This window comes from Prinia subflava, chromosome 1 (assembly GCF_021018805.1).
Source record: "Prinia subflava isolate CZ2003 ecotype Zambia chromosome 1, Cam_Psub_1.2, whole genome shotgun sequence".
Lineage (NCBI taxonomy): Eukaryota > Metazoa > Chordata > Aves > Passeriformes > Cisticolidae > Prinia > Prinia subflava.
Window position 1 is genome coordinate 104,368,274 of NC_086247.1, and position 20,814 is coordinate 104,389,087.

Sequence of the window (20,814 nt, forward strand, 5' to 3'; positions counted from 1 at the left end):
ACTTGTCCCTAATCTCAGAGACACTGCAAGGTGTAGGAACAGGCCTTGTATCTCTTAATGCTCTGACCAGGGTTTTGTCCCCTTTTGTTGGAGTAGGAGCATCGGGACCTCTTTCCGTTTCCCAGTTGTTCACCCAGCACAGATGCAGAGCAAGGGCACTGTATCATCTTACCAGGCTCTAAACATAGCACTTAAATGTTCACTGAAGTGGCTTCATGAACATCTTTCCATTGATGTCAGCCGGTTAGGACAGAAGAGGTCCAGTTTGCCAACAGGAATATAAATTCTCCATTAAGTCCCATCATTAACCTCTGTGATAGGGAAGGTGTTCTCTTGCCTCAAAGCACTTAAAAATCAGTCTGTGTGCTGACTTCTGGAGTACTTAATAATTGTTCTTCTCTCTCCTATGACCCCAAAATATCAGTCAATTCTGAATCAGGTTCCTTTTCATTAAATTCACCTTTTTGTTGTTTTTTATTTTCACTGGTTTCTTACTTTTTTCAAAATAATGAAACCTAGTATCACACATTTTAATCCTCCTGTAAAGTCTTCTTTCTTAAAGAATTATAATCAGGAGGATTAAATACATAATTTTTACTTGAACAATTATTGTATTTTCTATCCCATGTCCTTAAAACATTTGAAAAACATTAATCACAGGAAGCCCCCCAGCATGAAGTACACATTTAAATAATTTTGAAAATCATAATACATAATATCACATCTGCTCCCAAGTTTCAGTGTTGATGTTTGTGATTTTACAGCCACACTTTCCTATTTTTTTAAAAAATATTTTTCTCTCCCCTGTGGCTGTGTGAAAGGCTCGGACAAAACAGAGGAAATAGACTATTTATCCAGAGAAAACAGTGAAACACACACTACTTAAATGGCCTGATTCTTTCCCTTCCTTACTTTGGTGTAATACAGCTTTGTGTCTGTGTGTGATGAAGATAACATTTCCATTAACCTCAGTAAAGGAAAAAGAATTATCGATTTGGTGCAGATTATAGGAGATTCAGACCCACTAGGTTAGTTGAAGATGTCCCTGCTTATTGCAGGGGGTTGGACTAGATTACTTGAAAGGTTCTTTCCAACCCAACTGTTCTATTCTTTATTCTATGATCAAATGTAGGTATCTATTTTTCTTCTTTTCCACATTCTTCTTTTATGTCCTGCATTGTTTTGTGTAATTTTCTGAACTGCTGTTTGTAAAAACAGTTTTAGAAGCTGAAACAGTTCAGAAAATGCTGGTGCTTTCATTTTTTATTTTTTTGTGTATCTATACCAGTTGGATGAGTTTGAGAATCTGGTTCTCTGGCGCACAGACATGACCTATTTCTACTAAGAACAAGAAGTTGTACCTTTTCTCATGATTATCCACTGCCTGATGGCATATTCATGAGTAAAAATAACTCCTTGCAAGCCTCTGGACTTTAAGGAATACATAGGTTCTGAAATGGATATATATACTATCTCCAGCCCATATAGATAGCTCAGCTACACAACAGCTGCCCACCCCTTTGCTTAAAATTTATCTGTTTTGCCAGAAACATTACTTTAAAGATGTGATAGCCTTCTCAAAAAATACTAAAATTTTCTGATGGCCATTCTTAAATACTAGAAAAAATTATGGGTTTATGCATTGAGCTAGGTAACATGAGAAAGCAGAATTCAGATTACATCCACACCTGAACTCCTGGTACAGTTTAGTCTATGTTTAAACAAGGGGAAAGTTAAAAGAGTGCTATAGAATTTAACTAACACATAAAGGTGGATTTTTTTGAGGGTTTAAATTAAGGAAATGTCATTTTACAATTTGCTTGGGGGTTTTGTGGTTTGGGGTTTTTTTGAAAAATCTTTTTTGAGTCAAGTCATTTGGTAAGAAAATCCACTTTCTGTCTTTTTAATGGAGTAAATATCTGGGCACCTACTCTTGTGTTTGCAGACAAAAGTCCTGGAGGCACGGTATAGGATAAAATATGTTTTCCTTTTTATTGGGGCAAACTAAAAAAATTCGTACACTTTTTTTGTCAAAGTTTGTTTGTGTGGCACAGGCTTCTCTCTTTATTTACGTAGGTCTTTAATGTTCCTGTCCTAACAAAAGGAAGCGGCATTTATCATATGTGTAAGGGCAGAAGTTCAAGGTGTCAAAACTAAAGGAAAGGCCTAGTAAAAGCTCTGATCAGCCAAACTGGCTTCTTATAAAAAGCCAGGGGACAAAGTGAAGGACTTAAAAGATTTTTTTAGGCTTAATGGATCCTGCTACCCAGAGAGAAACTTTATGTTCAAATGAGAAAGTTATCCTCTCCTGTGGTTCTTTGGAGCTATCTACCAAAGGGATGGTAGAAGTCCTGTTGGGCCAGCTGAGACCTTCACTGGGACTTCACTGGGGCTGCAGGGGCACACCCTGCACTCACTGCTGGGCATGTGGGGTGAGCTCACCTTTGACACAGGCCTGGACCTGCCCGTACCACTCCCCGCAGCTGTCGCAGAGCAGCGTGAACGCCCTCTCCTTGCTGCCCATGACGTACCCCTGGGCACAGACGTACAGCAGCTCATCCCCCATCTCAAAGCCAGTGTGCCCGTGCAGGATGGTGTGGGGGAAGGAGGGCGGGTCCCCACAGGGCTTGTCTGAAATGAAAAAGGAGATTACATTGGAAAAACTTTGCAGTAGGCTTTTAGTGCAGCGCTAAACAGCAGCGCTAGGAGTTTTCCTGAGGATAAACTTATACACATCCACAGAAATTGTACATCTCATGCCCTTATGTCCCTCCACAGATATTTGCAGCTGTAACTGGGAAGGTACATTGTGGGCTGTAACTGTGATGTGATAACCGTAATGTTATTGACTTCTGACAGTCATGCGTCAGGAAGGGCTTTGTTCAAGCAAGTCAGGTTGCCAAGTCACAGCTGTCTTCCCTGCCTGATCCTACAAAAGCTAACAAAGGCCTGGGCAGGTTGGGACTGGAAAGCAACAGCTTGGACACAGTCATTTTCCTTAACCACAGAAATACTTGTGGAATTGTTTAAGACTGGTGCTTTGATCTCCTCTATACTGTAGGAAGCCAGCAGAGGCTGAGCAATGGCCCAGTCCACACTCACAGAAAGAAAAGGTACAGGTGAACATCAGACAGTTTTCAGACTATCTCTACTCTTCTAGTCTTTCTCAAATCAGGTGTATATATATATACATAATATTCAAATCTCCCCTTTTAGGCTAGAGAAACCCTATAATGAATAGTGACTAGGGCTCACCAGCTTAAGAATACCCACGGGTAACATAGCTTTGCTGTCTGTGAGAATCTGAAGAGCTGAATTTACCAGGGTATAAAATCCAACAAGATGTTTGATATAATTTTTGCTGACAGCATTAGAAGTCAGGAAGAAAAATTATGAATGAGATCAAAACTGATTTGTGTTGCATTAAAGAGGAGCAGAGAGGAGGCAGGCTGATAGCTGCCAAGATCAGTGTAAACTGAATTTTGACTCTCTTTTTCAGGTTTGCATGATCTTGGCCATTGTTAACAACATAGATCAAGATTTTCTAGAGAATTTTTGAGCATTGTGGGTTCTCTTTCCTCAAAGGCCTTCCTCTCTGAAAATAGCTCTTCACAAGGGGTTTGCCATGTCCCTTTTTCCTCCATCTTTTTTACAGTCCTTTTTGGGATAGGTACGTCTTACAGAAGGTTTTTCTGTTACAGAAAAACAAAATAAACAAAAACCCTATAATACAAGAACATGGATTTTACTGAGAAATCCAATAGGCAAAGGCTGCAGTGTTGATACAAATTACCACTTCTATATTCTCTCTCGAATCTGGGAATTTTTTCTGCTGGTTCTAGAACCCTTATTGACCGTGCTAGAAAAAAAAAACAACTGTTCCTCTTGCCAAAGTAACTGAAGATCCAAAAATTGCTTTTGTCCAGATACAGAAAAACAACAAAATTAAAAGGCTCATGAGTTCTGGTAATTATACTGGATAAGGGAAACCCAGGGCTAGGTCTATGTTCTAGTGTTGATCTCTCCTGTTGAAATAGTTTGCTTTGGTACAAAACCTGTTTGCTTAGCTGGTAAAGCAAAGATAATGTTCCTTGAAAGACTTTTGTTTGGAAGCCAAAAAGAGTCCAAGACTATGTTTCTAGACATGCAGAAGGAGAAATATCTTCAAAGAGCACCCTTGCTATTTTGCTAGAGTCTACTTGTAGAGTATCATCTCTACAAGATCTTGCAAGCAACAGTTCCACTGACACCAGTTCATGTCCACGGTTTTCAATGGGCAATAGGCTTGACACAAAAGCTTTTCAATCTCCCCTCTGCAAAAACTCAGGCTTTCCTGGTTTTGCCCAGGGACATTCTGCAAAACACTTGTGAGTCCCAGGCTGCAGGTCTTCCCATCGTCTATCCCCTTCTGACCCAGGCATAGGTAAATACCTGCTTATTTAGAAATGTGATGTATTTATTTTGCCAGTCGTTTACCTTGTAGTGAAATGAAAATTCTATGATAAACATCCACACTCTGTGAAAGTTCCTTTGGATCAGGCTTTTGGAAATTGTTTGATAGACCTGACTAACCATTTCCCAACTGGGTATGCTGAAAAGTATCCGCTGCTAATATAAAGGGCATGCTACTGAAGTCAAACTTTGAAGCCTGTTCTCTGTACTGTACACACACACACACACACACACACATATATATACTGTCTAACACCTTCAGAAGTTAGTGGGAGTTATGCACACAGAAAAAACAAGCTTTTGAGGCTGCACAAAGCCCAGTTTATATAAAATCTTGTGGAGGTTTGACATCCAAGGAAGTGAGGAGCAGTTTGCAGCTAATGCCTTTCCTGTGAACCGGTCAGATGAATGGAGATTAATGTGGATGAAAGGTATAAAAAATGATTTTATTGCCTCACAGGAAGGCTACAGAGCCTTGCATTTCATGTACTTTATATATGTGGCTACTTCCATCCTTACAAATTGGAGCTGTGTATCTCTTCTGAGGGAAGTATTGATTCCAAGGCTCTATGGGACAATTATAAATCACAGAGTATTCTTATCTACAAAGCCTTGCTTCTTAATCCTGTTGCCAGAGGAAGCAGAATAGCAACACATTAGTTAACTATGGCAAACACATTCAAAAAGCATATTATAACCTTGCAGGAAAGAAGGAAGCTGAAGAGATCTTTACAGAAAAATTTTACAACAGACATGGTAACAGAATTATGAGAGCCTGAAAGAGAGATCTGACTGATGCACAAATAGAAAGAAAACAGAGATGTTCATGGACTGACACTGTATGGGGAACTTTTGACTCTCTCACATGAGACTTTGTAAGGTCATGCCTCTGCAGCAGAACATACTGAGTGACAGCACAGACAAGTGAAAGTGAAAGCTGATACACTGCAAAGACAAACTCAAGTTCCTACAACCATTTTGCTGCTGTCCTCTCCTGCATAAAATGTACAGGAATTTTCCAGGTTACAGCATCTTATGGCTCCTCGTCCTGCTGCAGTCTCAGTTGCCATGACAATTCCTGCTCAGCCTTTTGCCAAACCTGTTCTTTCTGGCACAAGTACAGAAGTGACACTGGCACAGCAGCTCATCACACTGAGCCACTTCTAGGGACAGGCTTCACGTTTTTGTCCGCAGCCTTTGTACCAGGAGCTGGAGGAGCGTGGGCTTATTTGGAACAACAGTCTGTGCTCAGTGCTGGCATTCAGGCCATTCAGGCCATTTTCTTGCTGGAAGAGAGGAGGCAGATCTGGGCCATGAAGCGTGACAGAGGGTGTGTTGGCAGCAGCTTGTCATGTAGAGGAACAGTGGTGCTCTTTGTTAAGGCGACCACAGGGGTTACCTGCAGTGGTGCAGTTGGGTTGGGCTGGGCTCCTCCATCCATCTGGAGCACTGATTTTCCCCTCATTTATTCTTCCCTTGAACCAGCATATTTTCTTGCTACTGGCTAAAAAATTACCCCAGTTCATGCTTCCCAGTAAAAAAGCTGGATCTGCTTGATACTCGAGGGCCATCCAGTAGAGCATCAGGCAGGTTCCATGCTCTGCCTGCTTATGTCCAAGATCATATCTTAAACCTGAACACTTGGAATTGGTTTCTGGACATCACGACCCTTCCAGAATTTTCTACATTTGACACTGTGGTCAAACACGTAACAGGCCTCCATACATTGATATCTGACCTCCAGTAAGAGAGGGTGGATTGGGCTTCAGAGCAAGACAGCACAGCACACCTATAAGGAATTTAGTTCAAGTTCACAGGAGAGCCTCATGTCAGCAGTAATTTGGCACAGACTGTGTTCTGGAGTGAAAGCCACCACTACAGTCAAGAAAGACCTCAATATACATATGCAGAAATCAGAACAGAGTCAACATCTGGTAAATGAATGGCAATAAGTGGCACAGCAGAGATATGGGTGTTGAGCACAGATATGTCAGGACTAGTGACAGCTCTAGTAACAGACCTCTTAGAGACTCAGTTACTATTTTTTACATGGGATTAAAGAGATCTCCTGTTAATTGAGTTAGCACATTCAGTCATGATGGGCTTCTAGGAAAAATATCTCCTCAGGATAGTAACTTTAACCTCAGAACACATGTGGAAAGGAGTTTGTGACAGGTGATTTCTGGCAAAGTTGGCACATGTCACTTTAGGAACACAGAAATTCTCCTCTCCCAGTCCAGAGTACACTGGAAGCATATTCTTTATTTGAACTACGAGCATCCCATTAGTCTGTAAAGATTTGTTTTTGAGATGTCTGGATAAAATACTGTCTACAGAAAGGATAGCTTAAGATCAGTGCCAAAAAAATCAACTTGGAGAAGATGCAGACTTCAGCTTCCACATCACCTGGCAGAACCAGGAATTTACTGAAATCTGATTACGTACAATTGCTGCTTTAACTGTGCACCATGCTCTGAAGGCTGACATGAGACACCCACTTTGACATAAAACATCTCCTGTTACAACTGTCCAATTCAGCTGAGTTTTTCCAGAGAGGCCACTGGAATTTTTAGGATGTCATCTTGTCATTAAGAAATTATAAACTGCAACTCTTAGTGGTCAGACCTGTGAATGACATGAGTGAGAATGTTTATTTTTCTCCTTGATTGCAGAGATGCTAAAGTGTATGGATTTTTTTCTGTTTGGATAAAAGTACTGAGTATGAAGAATCAAAACTCAATTTTAGCCCGTGTAAGTAAGTGTTGCTTGTAAGCCACCAATGCTAGGATGCCAACACCTCTTACATCAGACAGGGCTTGTAGGACTTTATTAGTTTAAGTGACATCACCAGAGAAGTGGGAATTAACTGTCAGCTGTGTGCAAAGCCATGAAAAATAAAGTTGTAGCACTAAAAAAAAGAAATTATATCTACGGCAAAGCATATCAAATACAAAGAAATAGTTCAAATATTACACAAAACAAACTGCAATTTGATTGCTCTTGTAAAGTACACTTAATATATGTGCTGTAAAGAATACACTTTTTTTTTTTTTTTTTTTTTACTGCTGAAAAAGACTAACTGAAATATGTACATAAGCCATCAAGCTTTGATGGATATTTGGAGCCAGCAGTCATGTTTTAAAAAGTTTGATTTGCATTTATGCTGTACTCTACTACAAGTTTCTGCCTGTTTAGTTTTCCTGTGGTGGCAGCAAATGAAAGCCATATGGAACAGATCTTATTTGTTGCCTGTAAATATCAGTGGGTCACTGAAAGAAAGAACCAGTAAAACCTGGGGGTTATTAGCAAAGAGATCTTTCCTTTGCTGCAATTAAAAAAACAAGAAAGAAAACCAAGAGGATTATATATATATATATACATATATATGTGTGTGTGTATATATATTTGGAATTGAATGGTATGTGTTATTAGAATAAAATAAAGCAGGAAAAATTGCAGCTTTCTGGTTTTCTTGCTCTACCTACTTTATACTTTGAGATATTTTCTTATGACCTCTGATAGAGATACACACTCTGTGTGCCAGATCTAACTTATGTGTGGTACTGCATTTTCAGAATTGGTAGAATCTAATGCATTTTTAGATATTTTTTGGCACTCAGGGCCTCAGAGGGAAACTTTCTGATTTCAGCAGAACCTGAGCTGGTACAGAGTTGTCTTGCTGACTCTAATGGCTGCATAAAACATGTGTTTGTGAGAAGCTGAGAAGACACATTTCTCTGTACTGTGAAAACTGCAGCTATACTCAAAGCATTCATAAAACATTACAGCTACATCTTTCCTTGTCAAGCAGAACCCTTAGAATCAATTCCCCAACTAAGATAACTCTTAGTCTCAACAGTTGCTGTGATTCTTCTGTGTGGATCAAAGTCCATTTCAAAAACAAAACAAAAGCCTGTCTCTTCTTCAGGACTTCTCTTTGTAAAAGCCTGATGCTGTAAGCACACCCAGAACTCTTGCTAGCATCTGACTACTGCCCCGGAGTAGGGGCATGCTGCCATGTGTACTTAAGGAATTTGACTCCACTCATTTGCATGGTAAATGTTAACTGAGTAAAGATTAGTTAAAAATCAAGGGATAAGAATTGAATTTGTCATGGTTTGTAGTAGAACTTTCATGATGTTTCGAGATGGATTCTGCACAGTCCTAAGTACTGAGGGTAGAGTTGCAAAGAGCTATCTATTATTATCAGTTTCTGAAGTAGAGGTTGATGTAAATTGTTCCCTCTGTCTGTTTTCAACCCACCAGTCTGTCTGAGCCTTTGGCTCTTCTCAGCCAAGTCTGATGAAGAAAAAAAACTCCTGTCTCCTCATTTTTAGTTGGATGGATAGAAAAGAAATGAAAGGGCTTGAAGAAATTAATATAGGTCTCAGTGTAAGAAACCTGGGATTTATCACATTCAGCAGGGCAAAACAACTTGCCTTTTGTACTTAACACTAATGTATTACTATATTATAATTGCAAATATGTCGATTAAAAGTGATGTCTACTTTTCTAAGACTAAAAAAAAAAAATATTCATGAGGTTTCTAGTAAGAAACAGCTCATTAATCCAAACTTAGATGTGTAGTTATTAACCACATGTACATAAGATCAGAACAGATCTGCTGTGTGTGAGGTTGTGGTGCAGGGTTTGCTCTTGCTGCTTCTTACTGGATATTTGCTAAAACTGGAAGTGGCATCCCTGAGGATGTTCTTTCATCAGTCAACAGCTTGTGTGTTACTGTTGTAATGTTAAGGCTGTTTCCTTTACGGACTTTGCTCTTTTCATACCAGCTACAAACCAGGCTCTGCCACACAATTTCACTTAAGACTTTCTGTTCAAACATCCCAATTTTTAAATACATTTAAAGAAGAGGGAAACTTAGAGTCATCCATAAACGTTTCTGTGTGTAAGGACTACTTGATGGGTGCATTGGCATGGTCATCCCGTTCTTTCATCAGAAAATTCCCTGCCTTCTACAAAACAAATTCTTCATAACTTGTGCATTCTTTACAAACTATGTGAATTTCCCCAGAGTTTAAGGCATGCAGTTTCTGAGTCCAGTGTAGTACTCCTTTCCAGCACAGCCCGGTCTGGTCACGTTCTTGCCTGCCCCTTTCCTGTGAGCAGTAACCAAATGCAGAAGGCAAACACAGCTCCTTTTCTGAGATCCAGCATAAGCTCGGGTGGAGCAGGTGGGGACAGACAGGGGAGCACAAGGGCACAATGGAACAATGGTGGCCAGAGCAATGATTTCAGCATCTCACAGCTGTCCCAACCCACTGCAAGGTTTTTCTCGAAGGGGGGGGTGATGACAAAAGAGATTTGAAGGAAGATAATGAGAGAGTTTTGCAGATGTTTACAGGGAGCTGGTCCTATGTGTGAGGAGCAGCATGGAGAAAGCACAAAGGTGCTTGTGTGACCACATCAGCAACTGGGTGACAGAGTTGGCATCGCTCACAGCAGCACGGAGCCTGGAGTTGATATGACAAGGGTTACTTGAGAGGATGGTCAAACTCTGCTAAAATCATTCTTTCTAAAAACAATGATTTGTTATACATCAAATATGCATTGCCTCATTTTGCTTCAACCATATTTTCATCTGCACTCCTGCAGTTTATCAGAACGCCCCCCCTGTGCTGTGAACTTACTGTTTCTCAGGAAATGCCATCAGCTTACCCTTGATTTCCTTGGAAATCAGATGTAAAAACTCACTGCAGACATCAACAGTCTCTTTCTGGGGTTCCCAAATTTCTTTACACAATCCTGCCTATCAGTAATAATTTACTTTTTGCCTTCAGAATTCATCTTTGTTTGGGGGTTGTGGAACTTAAATATCAAAAAATTACCAACTTACATTGGAAGCAATTTGGTTTTTAGAATCACCTGGGATATATCAGCATCCCCAACAGCCTGGTGTACACTTGTTAGCAAAACACGCAAACCAAAGCAAAACTAGACTAAAATGGAAGCAATGAAGTTATCTGCACACAAATGTTGTATACTGATAGATATACAACAGGATGGTGTGTTGCAGCTGGAAACCAGCTTGCTGAGTTACATTTAGCTACAGTGCTGAGTAAGGGACATGCTTTAGCCATTTCCATTACATTGGTGCCAGATATATTCCTTTCCATAAAGTATGTTCTGTGAACACCAAAAATGGGTTCTGCCAGATCAGTAGTGCTGTTTGAACTCACTAGACTGCAGCAAAGACAAAAGATAACACAATTTATTTGCTGCAACCAATGTCTTTGCAGCAGTTGGCTCTCGCAGTGGGCGATTACTACAGAGATTTATCCCTTAACATTCCCTCTTTCTCTCTCAGCAGTAGAAAAATTGAAGGCAAAACTTTTAATGTTGCAAGACAGTGATGACTCTGCATTATTTCAAAAGCATATCAGTGCTGACCTTCATCCTTTACACAAAAAGCATCATATTGGTCATTCACAAAGGGAGCGGTTTCAATTTTAACATCAATGGCTTTCACGCTCTGCTGTTTGCTGCCCGTCTTTCTGCATATAATTGTCCTAAAATAAAGAAGAAGAAGAAAAAAAAATCAGAAATCTTCTGGAGTTGTACATGCAGGTGAAATTTGGAGATTTTTTTTATCAGAGTAGTCAGGCATTAGCCTTAACTGTTTCAGCATTGGCACGTGAAGTAATAGTGTGGGAAGATCTGTGAAAAAAAGCCAAGGGAGAAATAGAAGTAATTAGAAAAATAGGAAGCAATAAAGGATGATTATTTTATTATATTCTGTAGTACTTCTAAATATCAGACCTCTACTCAGAGGTTTTAAGGCCGTATTTTAGTCTCACATTTCAGCAATACATATTCCCACTGATAGCACCTGGATATAAATGAATTGGAAACTCAAGATTTGATTTGAAATTTTATAAATCATTAGCATTGACATTAAAGAACCATTAAGGTTGAATACTTACTGCTCAAAAGCTAACAGGCAAATTCAGAAAATTCAGCTTGGATTCTTGAAAGAAAAGCAGTTGCGTGTTTTTCTTTTTTTAATAGCAATTTCACACTTTTGAGTAAACTCCATTTCTTCTGCTTTGGTACTGAGAAGTACCTAATCCATCCTGTCGCCTCTCATAGGCTTGAAAACAGGTATTAGATCTGTATTGGGTTTTACAACCCTGTAGATGCTGCTGATGAAGTGAGAGTTTACTAATTATCTCTTCTCTCTGCTCTACTGGATGCAAAACTAGCAAATGGAAGAGAGTTAGTTGTAGAAAACAGTGGCTTTTCTGTTACATTGAAGGTTACAAAGGCTGGGAAAGTGATTTCAGCCCAAATTTTTGCAGCTGGATATTAATGGTGTTTAATATTAATATTAATGGTGGGTTTATATTTTTGTGGACAGCAAGCTTGTAGAAGTGTTGCACAGTCAGCTATTCTACTGAGAGGAAGATAAAAATGCTTTCCACAGAACAAATCCTTCCAGCAGGGGAAATTTATCATTTTGTATTGTGCAATGGTTGAACTAATGTGCCATCAGTCCTCCACTAAATTTGAGGAATAAAATAAGATAAAATAAAATACAATAATATTTAAAAAAAAATAAAGTAATTAAAATGCCCATTCATCGAGGGTGGAAAAGATCCAGTGGAAACCCAGTATTTGATCATGTACTTACATACTATATAACCATTGATTTACAGAAATAGGCTGAATTGTGGTTGTACAGACTATTTTCATTCAGGCAGGTGTTAGCTTTCGAGTAGTTAGATATGCAACTTCAATGTTGCTTTAATATAAACAAACAAAAGCAACGTGAAACAAGCCGTATGGTGGTGGTCACGCATATGCACCGGAATGGTTCCTGCACACTTCTCCTCTGGAAAACAACATGATGTCATTCCCTGCTGAAAGCCCCTTTAGAATTTCAAACCAAATATGTTTCCTTTGTAAAGAAAGCTCCACTTGATTTTTTAGGGGAAAAAAATCCCATCCAAAAAGTCACTTTTTAAGGACAATATTGTCTCCACAAGTTTTAAATCCAGTTCTCTCAGAATTTAATGGATTTAAAGTCTGAGACCTCTAAGTCAGAAATTAAGCACTTAGACAAAAGCAACTTGATCTGCCAAAATGAATTCAGATGACTGGGAGGATCAGGACATCAATTAGAAATTTTCTATGTGTATATAGTATTCACATATTTTTCCACTGGGTCTTACAAAGTCTAAGAGAATGAGACATTTATGCCTCTCTTCAAAAATTAACCCGTCAACCTTAATCTTTCCAATAATTACTCAGTTGCTTAGATATCTGGATCAGTTATGTCTTGCAACACTGAGCAGACAGATAATGATATGACTGCAAAAAAAAAGTGCTTTTCATCTGTAATTTTGTACTTTAGGCTTCAGGCTCTCTCAAAAGAAAAAAGAAAGAAAGAAAGAAAAGAAACCAACAAAAAAGAACAAATTCATTTTGAAGACTGCTACCATCATAAAATTCTCATCTCTGAAAATCAGGCCACACTTATTTCTGTGTTCTATAAAAGATTAAAATTCCTGAGGCTTGGAAGCCACTTTTTTTAATTCTTATCTTGAATTTTCTGATTTCTAATTCCAATTTCTATATTTATGTATTTTGCTTCTGCCCAAAACACTGTAATTTCTTTATCAGTTCTTCACCAGGCTACAAAGTTATCTGTGGGTGACACATCCTTGGTACAATGAGATTATTTCCGAAACAGGATACCTGGCTCATCAGTAATATCCTGTATTTATAGTGCCAGTTTTTCTCACTTTTTTTTTCCCCAAATATTATACAATAAATCACAAGTTCACAGTTGGTAGATTTTGTCAATTAGCTAATTCATTTTGAGAACCTTTCTCAGCTGCTATCCAGTGTGACCAAACTTACAAAAGTGTACCTCGCATATAGTTTTAACATTATATTTTTATGTGTATTTACATGTATCTGCTACTTAAGACTTTAATTTGGATTTTTGCCATATTAAAATGTATTCTATTAAAACTGCAATCCTTCTTCTATCCTAATGCAATCCTTCTGAAACGAGGGAAATCTTGTCTTGTACACAAAACAGTGCTGGGTCAATGATTGGACTTCATTATATCAGATGTCTTTTCATACCTTAATGATTCTATGATTCTAAAAAACTGAAGGAAGAAAAAAATCTATTTAATCTCTTTTATTCCTTCTTCTCTGACAGTGGTTTCCCACCTCAAGTTCAGCCCTGCTATTGCTGATGACTGGGGCTTCAGAAGTGCTCAGCATTTCTCAGTAGCGGGTCGATTAGACCTGCAATGCCCATGGCATAGAAATAGTCTCTTTGCAGTCAATGGCACTTCAGGTATGACTAAAAATACACATTAATAGTCTATTTTCTGAGTTCTTGAGGGTTCTCCTAAGTCCTAAAATGCTGGCTTTTAATCTATAATTAGAATTTAAATATACAAGTACATTTTTGTTGTAGTTCTAAAAGGTAGAGTGTGATGCTTTTAAATTTGTTACGATTTTCATGACTGAAAAATGGCTACCAATTCAGAATTCATCATATCTTTAAATTTCTCCAGCAGCAGCATAGCCATGCTGAAATAAGAGACAAAAAAAATTGTACAGTTGTCCTACTCTTTCCAGCACCCTGCTGAGAGGTGTTGCTGCCTTGTTTGTTTCTGGAATGCTTTGAATTAGTGCCCTGGGGCATGCATCATGCCTCAGAGAACGTCACAAACTTTATACTTTTTGAGGGGTGCATTCACCTACACAGCTGTTCAGAAGAATGTAGTCATGTATGTTTAATTCTATTTTTGAATACTTTCATGCATTATTTGAACTTAGGCTCATTACTTAGCATACGATGTCATCTGATACTCAGAGCAGTGTAATGCTTGATTTTGATTTTGTGCCTCTTAGTTAAGAGACAGATTTGATTTCATTTTCTTTCTGTGGAGATTTCTGATGAAGGCAGATGTGCTCAGAAGAAACATGCTGAGTTTGGACAGCACATCACCCATAACTATTGTCTCTGATCCACATCTGCCTGAAACATCCGTGCATCACTGAAAATTACTCTTACACAGCCATGAACTCACAATCTCAGCATAAAAATCAATCAGAAACACTGTCATCATAGACCATGAAAGTACCACATATTATCCAGTAAGATAAAAACTTGGTTGGTGGTGTTGACAACAGCCCCTGCTCTCTGATGAAAAATTGGAAGGTACCCAAAGGAGTCTCCTTTGTTTCTTTGATAAACTACTGAGAATCTTCTCAGTCTACTGCCACCCAGCAGGACAAACTGCTTCATGATGCCTCTTCTCCTCTTAAGAGAGAAAACAGGAGACCAGGGATTCTGCACTGTGTTGAACCTCAGCTTAACTCCTGCTGTACAATATGATTCATACAACTAAGAACAATTGGCAGTCCTTCTTCTGTACCAAACCTGGAAAAAAAGATCAGAGTTTGGCCAATCTGATCATTGTTTTCCTGTTGTGCCATAGCTCAGATATTGCAGATATCATGTGCATGCACAAGGAGAACATCTAATATGTAGCACAATAAAGTATGAACCAGACTTCTCAGAAGCCTTCTGCTTACTCTTGTGCTGCTTAAATTTCTTTCTACTGTATTATGTAATGAATGAGTAATTGGTATATTTTGTGCATCTTTTAATTCCTCTGTTCAAAGATGCTAATGGCAGAAAAGTTGGCATGAATAGTATTTATTTTACAATGTGCCATAATATGCCATAATATAATACATTTTAATAAATAAATGATAATTATATGCTTGAACTGTTGTAATTACAGTTAATGTAATAAATTGTATGTATGTATGTATGTATAATAAAGGTATTTTTAATAAAGACATAGTATTTTCATATAAATGATAACTTTTGTTTATAGTAGTATCCACTGATAACTTTGCTTTCTAAGAAAATTTTGTAATAGTTGAAAATTTTTAGTAAGCCCAAGTTAAAACATATGGATTTGACAGCTGAGTTTACATGATAAAGCATGATCCATCAGCACAGAGAACAGTGGGTGGGACATTTTTTGTAGTTGCTACTTCATCCATCAGTTGATTTTAGGCATTGTAGTCTTAGTCAATAAATTCACTGAACTGAGTCAGAATGGTCTTATGACATTGATTCATAGTAGTATGAGCTTGCAGTGTATTCAGCTCAGAAGAACATCAGGAACAATGTGTTTGTTGAGGCACTGTGAAAGTCTGATTCATAGCATACTATAAGAAACCTTCCCCTAATTAGACAGTTAAAAACTTCATCAATTTTCTAAGGCAAGATAAATCTTTAACATGCTAATGTGATAATTTTTTTTGTGGGTCAACTTCACTGTTTGTTTTTCTGTAACTAGGTAAGAGAAAAAAACTAACAATAGTCTGGGAGCCAAACTACGGGATCTTTATTCTTGGTCTTTCCCCTCTGTATTTTGGGAAACTGCAAATTACAAAGCTGGCTCTGATGAGGAATAAAATATAAATGACATGTTCATGATTACTAAAGGGAAGAAAATTTCCCTGGAAACTCATGAAGGGGAGTGCAGGTGGGCTTTGGAAAGTCCATTGACTGGGAACTATAGAGGCTAATTTTGGCTGGATGTGACCCAAAGAAAGCAGCTGCGAAGTGTGACATGAAGACATTCCAACAGCAATACTGCCACTGGAAATGTCAAAAGGAGGTCTTACCAAGGCAGAACCAATATCCTTTAGATTCTTAAAAATATGCACCAAAATGCAGTCTTTTGTGCTTAAAATTGTACATATGACTACTGAAATAGTAAGGCCTCTGTTCATTAAATAAATATGGTCCATTCATGCAGACTTTCATACTGTAGCCCAGTATGAAAGATCTTATATAGCCATTTTACTCTAATATCACTAGGTACATATAATTTGAGCATTCTTATTGCATGTAAAGGAGAATCGTGTTGCTTCCTGGCCTGGACTAGTTGGATGCTCAATGACATGTCAAGCACCATTAGAAAGGTGGTTTTACTCAATTTCACTTTACAGGCTCCAGTTTAATCCATGGCTTTTGTAACAGAGGTTACTGATTAGTCACAAAAGGGTTTAAAACAACACAAAAATATTTTCTGAATGCTATTAATTTACAAAGCAGCTCCATTCTCAGAGAAAAGGCTTTCAGATACAACAAAGCATTACGGTTATTCTAAAGGAAAAAAAGCAAAATATGTAAACTTCTTCTGAAAAATAGAACATCAACCTCATTAGAATGATCTGGCAAGTTAAAATCCTGGTATCAGCCTGCCTTGTGCATTTGAAAAGAGTAAGTATATCCCATTTCTGTCTTCATTTGTTCAGATTAAACAAATGATCATCTTTAATCACCTGCTGATAAGAGAGGTGCTTTTTTGGACTAATCCTAGTCTGAGCCCAGACCTTCTGGGCTTGGATTCGAAGAATTACAGTGCACCATTGCAGGTGATGTCTCACTGGTGCCTCATTCAAGCCCTTCAGTACTGCCCTCTCTCCTCTGGAATAGCTGCTGCATGTCTCTTAGGATGGTCACATTTATTTTTCTCAGAAATTTTATGTGAGTTATTTCGCTTTACAACAGGCCCACTGCTGTCCTGCGTTATGTGACTACACTCAGCTCTTTATCCTGCTCTGCCTTTCTAGCTGGTTTAAGGCAGAAATTCCTATTAGCTTTCATAAAATACTCTTGCACTGCACCGTTTCTCCATCTCTAAAGCCAGACTTGCTTTCCTGTTCAATATTGAGATTTATCTTGGTCTTAGGAATGATTTCTAACCTTCTGGTATTAATTAATTTCACTAGCAAACCCATGCCTTTTGTGCCAAAGCTCACTAAAATTTTGCTAAATCCCTCAGAGTTTGTTAAAAAAAGCTTCAAGTAAAAATACAATTTAAAAGTGGGAGTCATATCTCACTTAGTAAATGGCAGCTCTGAGGACTGTGATGCTACAGTTCAGCAGATGGTGGTTTGGGTGTTTGTCCTAGAAAGTACATAAAAATATGTATTTTCTTTTGTGCAGTGCTTTTCCTGAAAAAGTACGTTTTCTAAAAGTCATTCAATTATTGGACTGTCTCTTTTACAAGAAACATAGCTGTCATACTTTGTCCATGCTGTTGTCCCAAGTTGTGCTAAGAAAAAGTTTGCTTCTCTCCTTCCAAAGCTGATGGAAAGTGGCTCATGTCTGTACTGCTCAGGGATATCCTCCCTTGTAGTAAACTGGCCATGCACATGTCCTAAATTCAAATTTCCCAACTGAGCTTTATGTAGAAATCCCTGTTCCTGGAATACAATTACTTTGTTTTTACTTTGCATGGGACTTTCTGAGATGATTGACAAGAAGCAGCAGGAAGACGAAGTCATCTTCTAGGAGAGCATGACACGAGCTGTAAGCTGTGGGACTAGGGTTTGTGACATGTTGGCATTTTGTAGCCCAAGACCTCCTCAGACAATTTCATAAGCAACTCTGGCATTTTGAATTGGACCGTGCCCTGTCAGTTATGTCTGGATTTTTCTCTTGAATTACTTGACCTACCTCAAATACATGTCTGGGAGCAAATTCATGTGCATTACCATCAGCAGAGCACAGCCTTGAAATAAAACCAAGAGCTTGCCAAAGCGAGGTATCACCAGAACTGCTTCTCTGCAAAGAGCAAGTGGGCCTGTTTTAGCATGCACACCTGGAAGGATTTCAAGGGACCCACAAGCTCAAGGGTTTACAAATACAGATGAGAGGACTGGCAAGGGTTAGCAACTGACCCTTTGCTTCACTCCTTGGATATGGTTTTTTTCCTTCCCAGGAAATGTGCTTTTATTATCATACTGTCAGGTACTGGGCAAGTCCAATGCAGAAAAAGAAGTAGGCAGTCTTGTGAAATGCCATATTTGAGTCTTATTATTGCATTTCCCACTGGTGTCAACTGCAGTGAGGGCCCTGTTGTATTTGACACTGTACAAGTATTCAAAAGCAGTCAGAGCAAAACCCAAAGAGCTAACAAAGGAAGGAAAAATACAGACAAAGTAATTTTCCTGTTAGCAAACATCTGTTCTGTGGTCAGCCGAGAAAAGAAGCTCTGTCTTCTGACTCTCACAGCAGAGCTTTTTCTAGCTGACTCTGCTTGCTCACTCTGGACTTATCCCCGCTGGAATAAGTCCTCCAGGGACTGGGCAGGAACCAGCCCAGGGCAATTTCACACAAAGGAGCAGGTTGACAACTCTGTAGGAGGTCTGACATAGAAGAAAAATTCTAAGCAGAGCTTCAAAGCTGTTATAGAAGAGATACATGGCTCCATTCCTTTGTAGGCAAATAAGAAGCAGGATAGGCAATAGGACAGCTTCAGCTTTTCCATCCTACAAAAGCACTGGAAATAAGTAAATTTGCTATGGGGATATTAATACAAGGTGTTGAGGATATTAAACAATTTCTGAAATAAATAGCTGTTTTCTAATATGCTGTGCACAGAGTTGATATTAAGACCAATTGTGTCATGTTCACTTCCCAAATTTCAAAAATCCCAGAAAAGAAGCCAAGACCCTACAGGACATGCTGCCCCCAGTGCTGGAAGGCTCAACACAAAGTTTTCCAGCGTGACATCTGAATTCAAAAGATAGCAATGAGAGCCTTTCAGAGAACTCTGCCACCTTTTTTCATTTATATTCTGGCAGATCCCTTGATGGTTTTACTGACTCACTTGTCTGACATGTAAGTAAGTCATAAGAGTGTCATTTTTAGTATAAATAGCTATTAGGGCTCATCTGACAAATGAGACTTGCCTAACGACACTTCATTTCCTGAAATACAACAATGTGTAATGCTTTATAAGTTACACATGTCAGGACTGACTTGTAAACGGCTTACTTCTGGCTTGCTGGGAGAAGTTATCCCTACCTACTTGTCAGTGGCTCTGCTCAAAAGATTCCCAAGCCCCTGGACTGCCAGGGATTTGTGTGTGTGAAGAGCCCTGAACCCTGAATTAGGTTGGCCACAACAACTGCAAGGGCAAGACAAGAACCTCTCCTTATTCCTGTGAAAGAAGTTCTGTCTCAGGCTGCTCAAACCACAAAACCACCCAGTTTATTGTGTCTTTGAATTTGCTGGCAGGGATCTATTTGTTTAAGCAATTTCCATTCTGCATCAGTTGAAATGAATCATATTCGTCAAGACCTGCTTCTTGGGCTAGCCCAGTTTGCAGGGACTGAAGTGGGAATATTTAAATATGGATGACCTGCATTTACATGAGAGTCATCAGAAATTTGACAGCCACCCAAACTGGGCAGGCTTTTTAGTCCAAATGCTCCTCTTTGCCCATAGAAGAGGTACAGCCCAGGGAGCAGGCAATATAAACATGCTCACACTGACTCAGTGATGTGCCTCTGCCATAACAGGAGAAACTCCCACAGGTTTCCGGGCTGTGATTTGGCTGTAAAAGTAATAATAAGGACAAATAATCAACAGTGATGGATATATTTACCAGAAGTGGGATTGTAATTACTCACTAAAACCATAAATAGTCATCAGAAGTGAACAAATCACAGACTTGTGCAGAACCTGGAGAATGCATCTAGCAGTGAAAAAGTCCTTACATGTCTGCTAGAGCTCCTGTTCAGTTTTAAATCTAAGTCATGAAAGGAGGGCTGAAGCATGTCAGAAAATCTGCAACACTGTGAACACTTCAATCACATAATTTGTTTGTGTTTACATCTACTGCCAATGTCTAATCCATTTTTCCTCAGGAGAAAGATTGGGATACCTTCCAGACACCAAATAAATACACCAAATCTCATTCTTCCTGGAATTAGGAACTTCTCTGTTCTAGTTATCATGCTCCCTCCTATTCATCTCCTTTCTGGTGTACGCAGTCCAAGAGGATATGGGAGAGTATTTGAGTAAAGCTCTGTGATCTGCATTGGATGCCAGTCAGCTGCTGGGAGGATTCCAAGGTTTTAGACCCAACTTATAAAGTCCTCAACAGTTTTGGACCTGGCAAATGTGGGGAAGTCCTCTGTCATTCAAAGATGTGGAGGTTCATCAAGATAAATACACAAGGTGTGCCCAGCAAAGAGTCCTTTATTTTAAAAATAATTTTCCATACTTCCCTAACTTGTGGGCATGCTGTGAAGCCTGGTTTCCCTTCTCTGGGTTATTTCAGCTGATGTGGAGAGGTTTTTCTGTATACTAGCTGCCCTTTATCCCTGCTGTCATGTTTCCAGTTATCAAGTAAGCACCCAAAGTATTGAATTGGTAAATTTTTAAAAATAAATAACTAATTTAGTAAAATAATTGGAGTCCCTTGTTAATAGATTTTCCATTACTTTAATCATCCTTGAGCCCTTTTTTGAGACACTTTTAGTACCTTTCCC

General features: G+C 38.9%; 1 protein-coding gene across 1 annotated transcript in view; it reads right to left on the reverse strand.

Moving 5' to 3' along the window:
* Nucleotides 1-20,814, reverse strand: part of SUSD5 (sushi domain containing 5) — a 42,404-nt gene that overhangs the window by 8,049 nt on the left and 13,541 nt on the right. The window contains exons 3-4 of the mRNA XM_063405950.1: nucleotides 10,864-10,982; nucleotides 2,443-2,631 (exon numbers count right to left, since the gene is read on the reverse strand). Coding sequence (XP_063262020.1) covers nucleotides 2,443-2,631; nucleotides 10,864-10,982 — 308 coding nt within the window. The remainder of the gene's footprint in view (nucleotides 1-2,442; nucleotides 2,632-10,863; nucleotides 10,983-20,814) is intronic.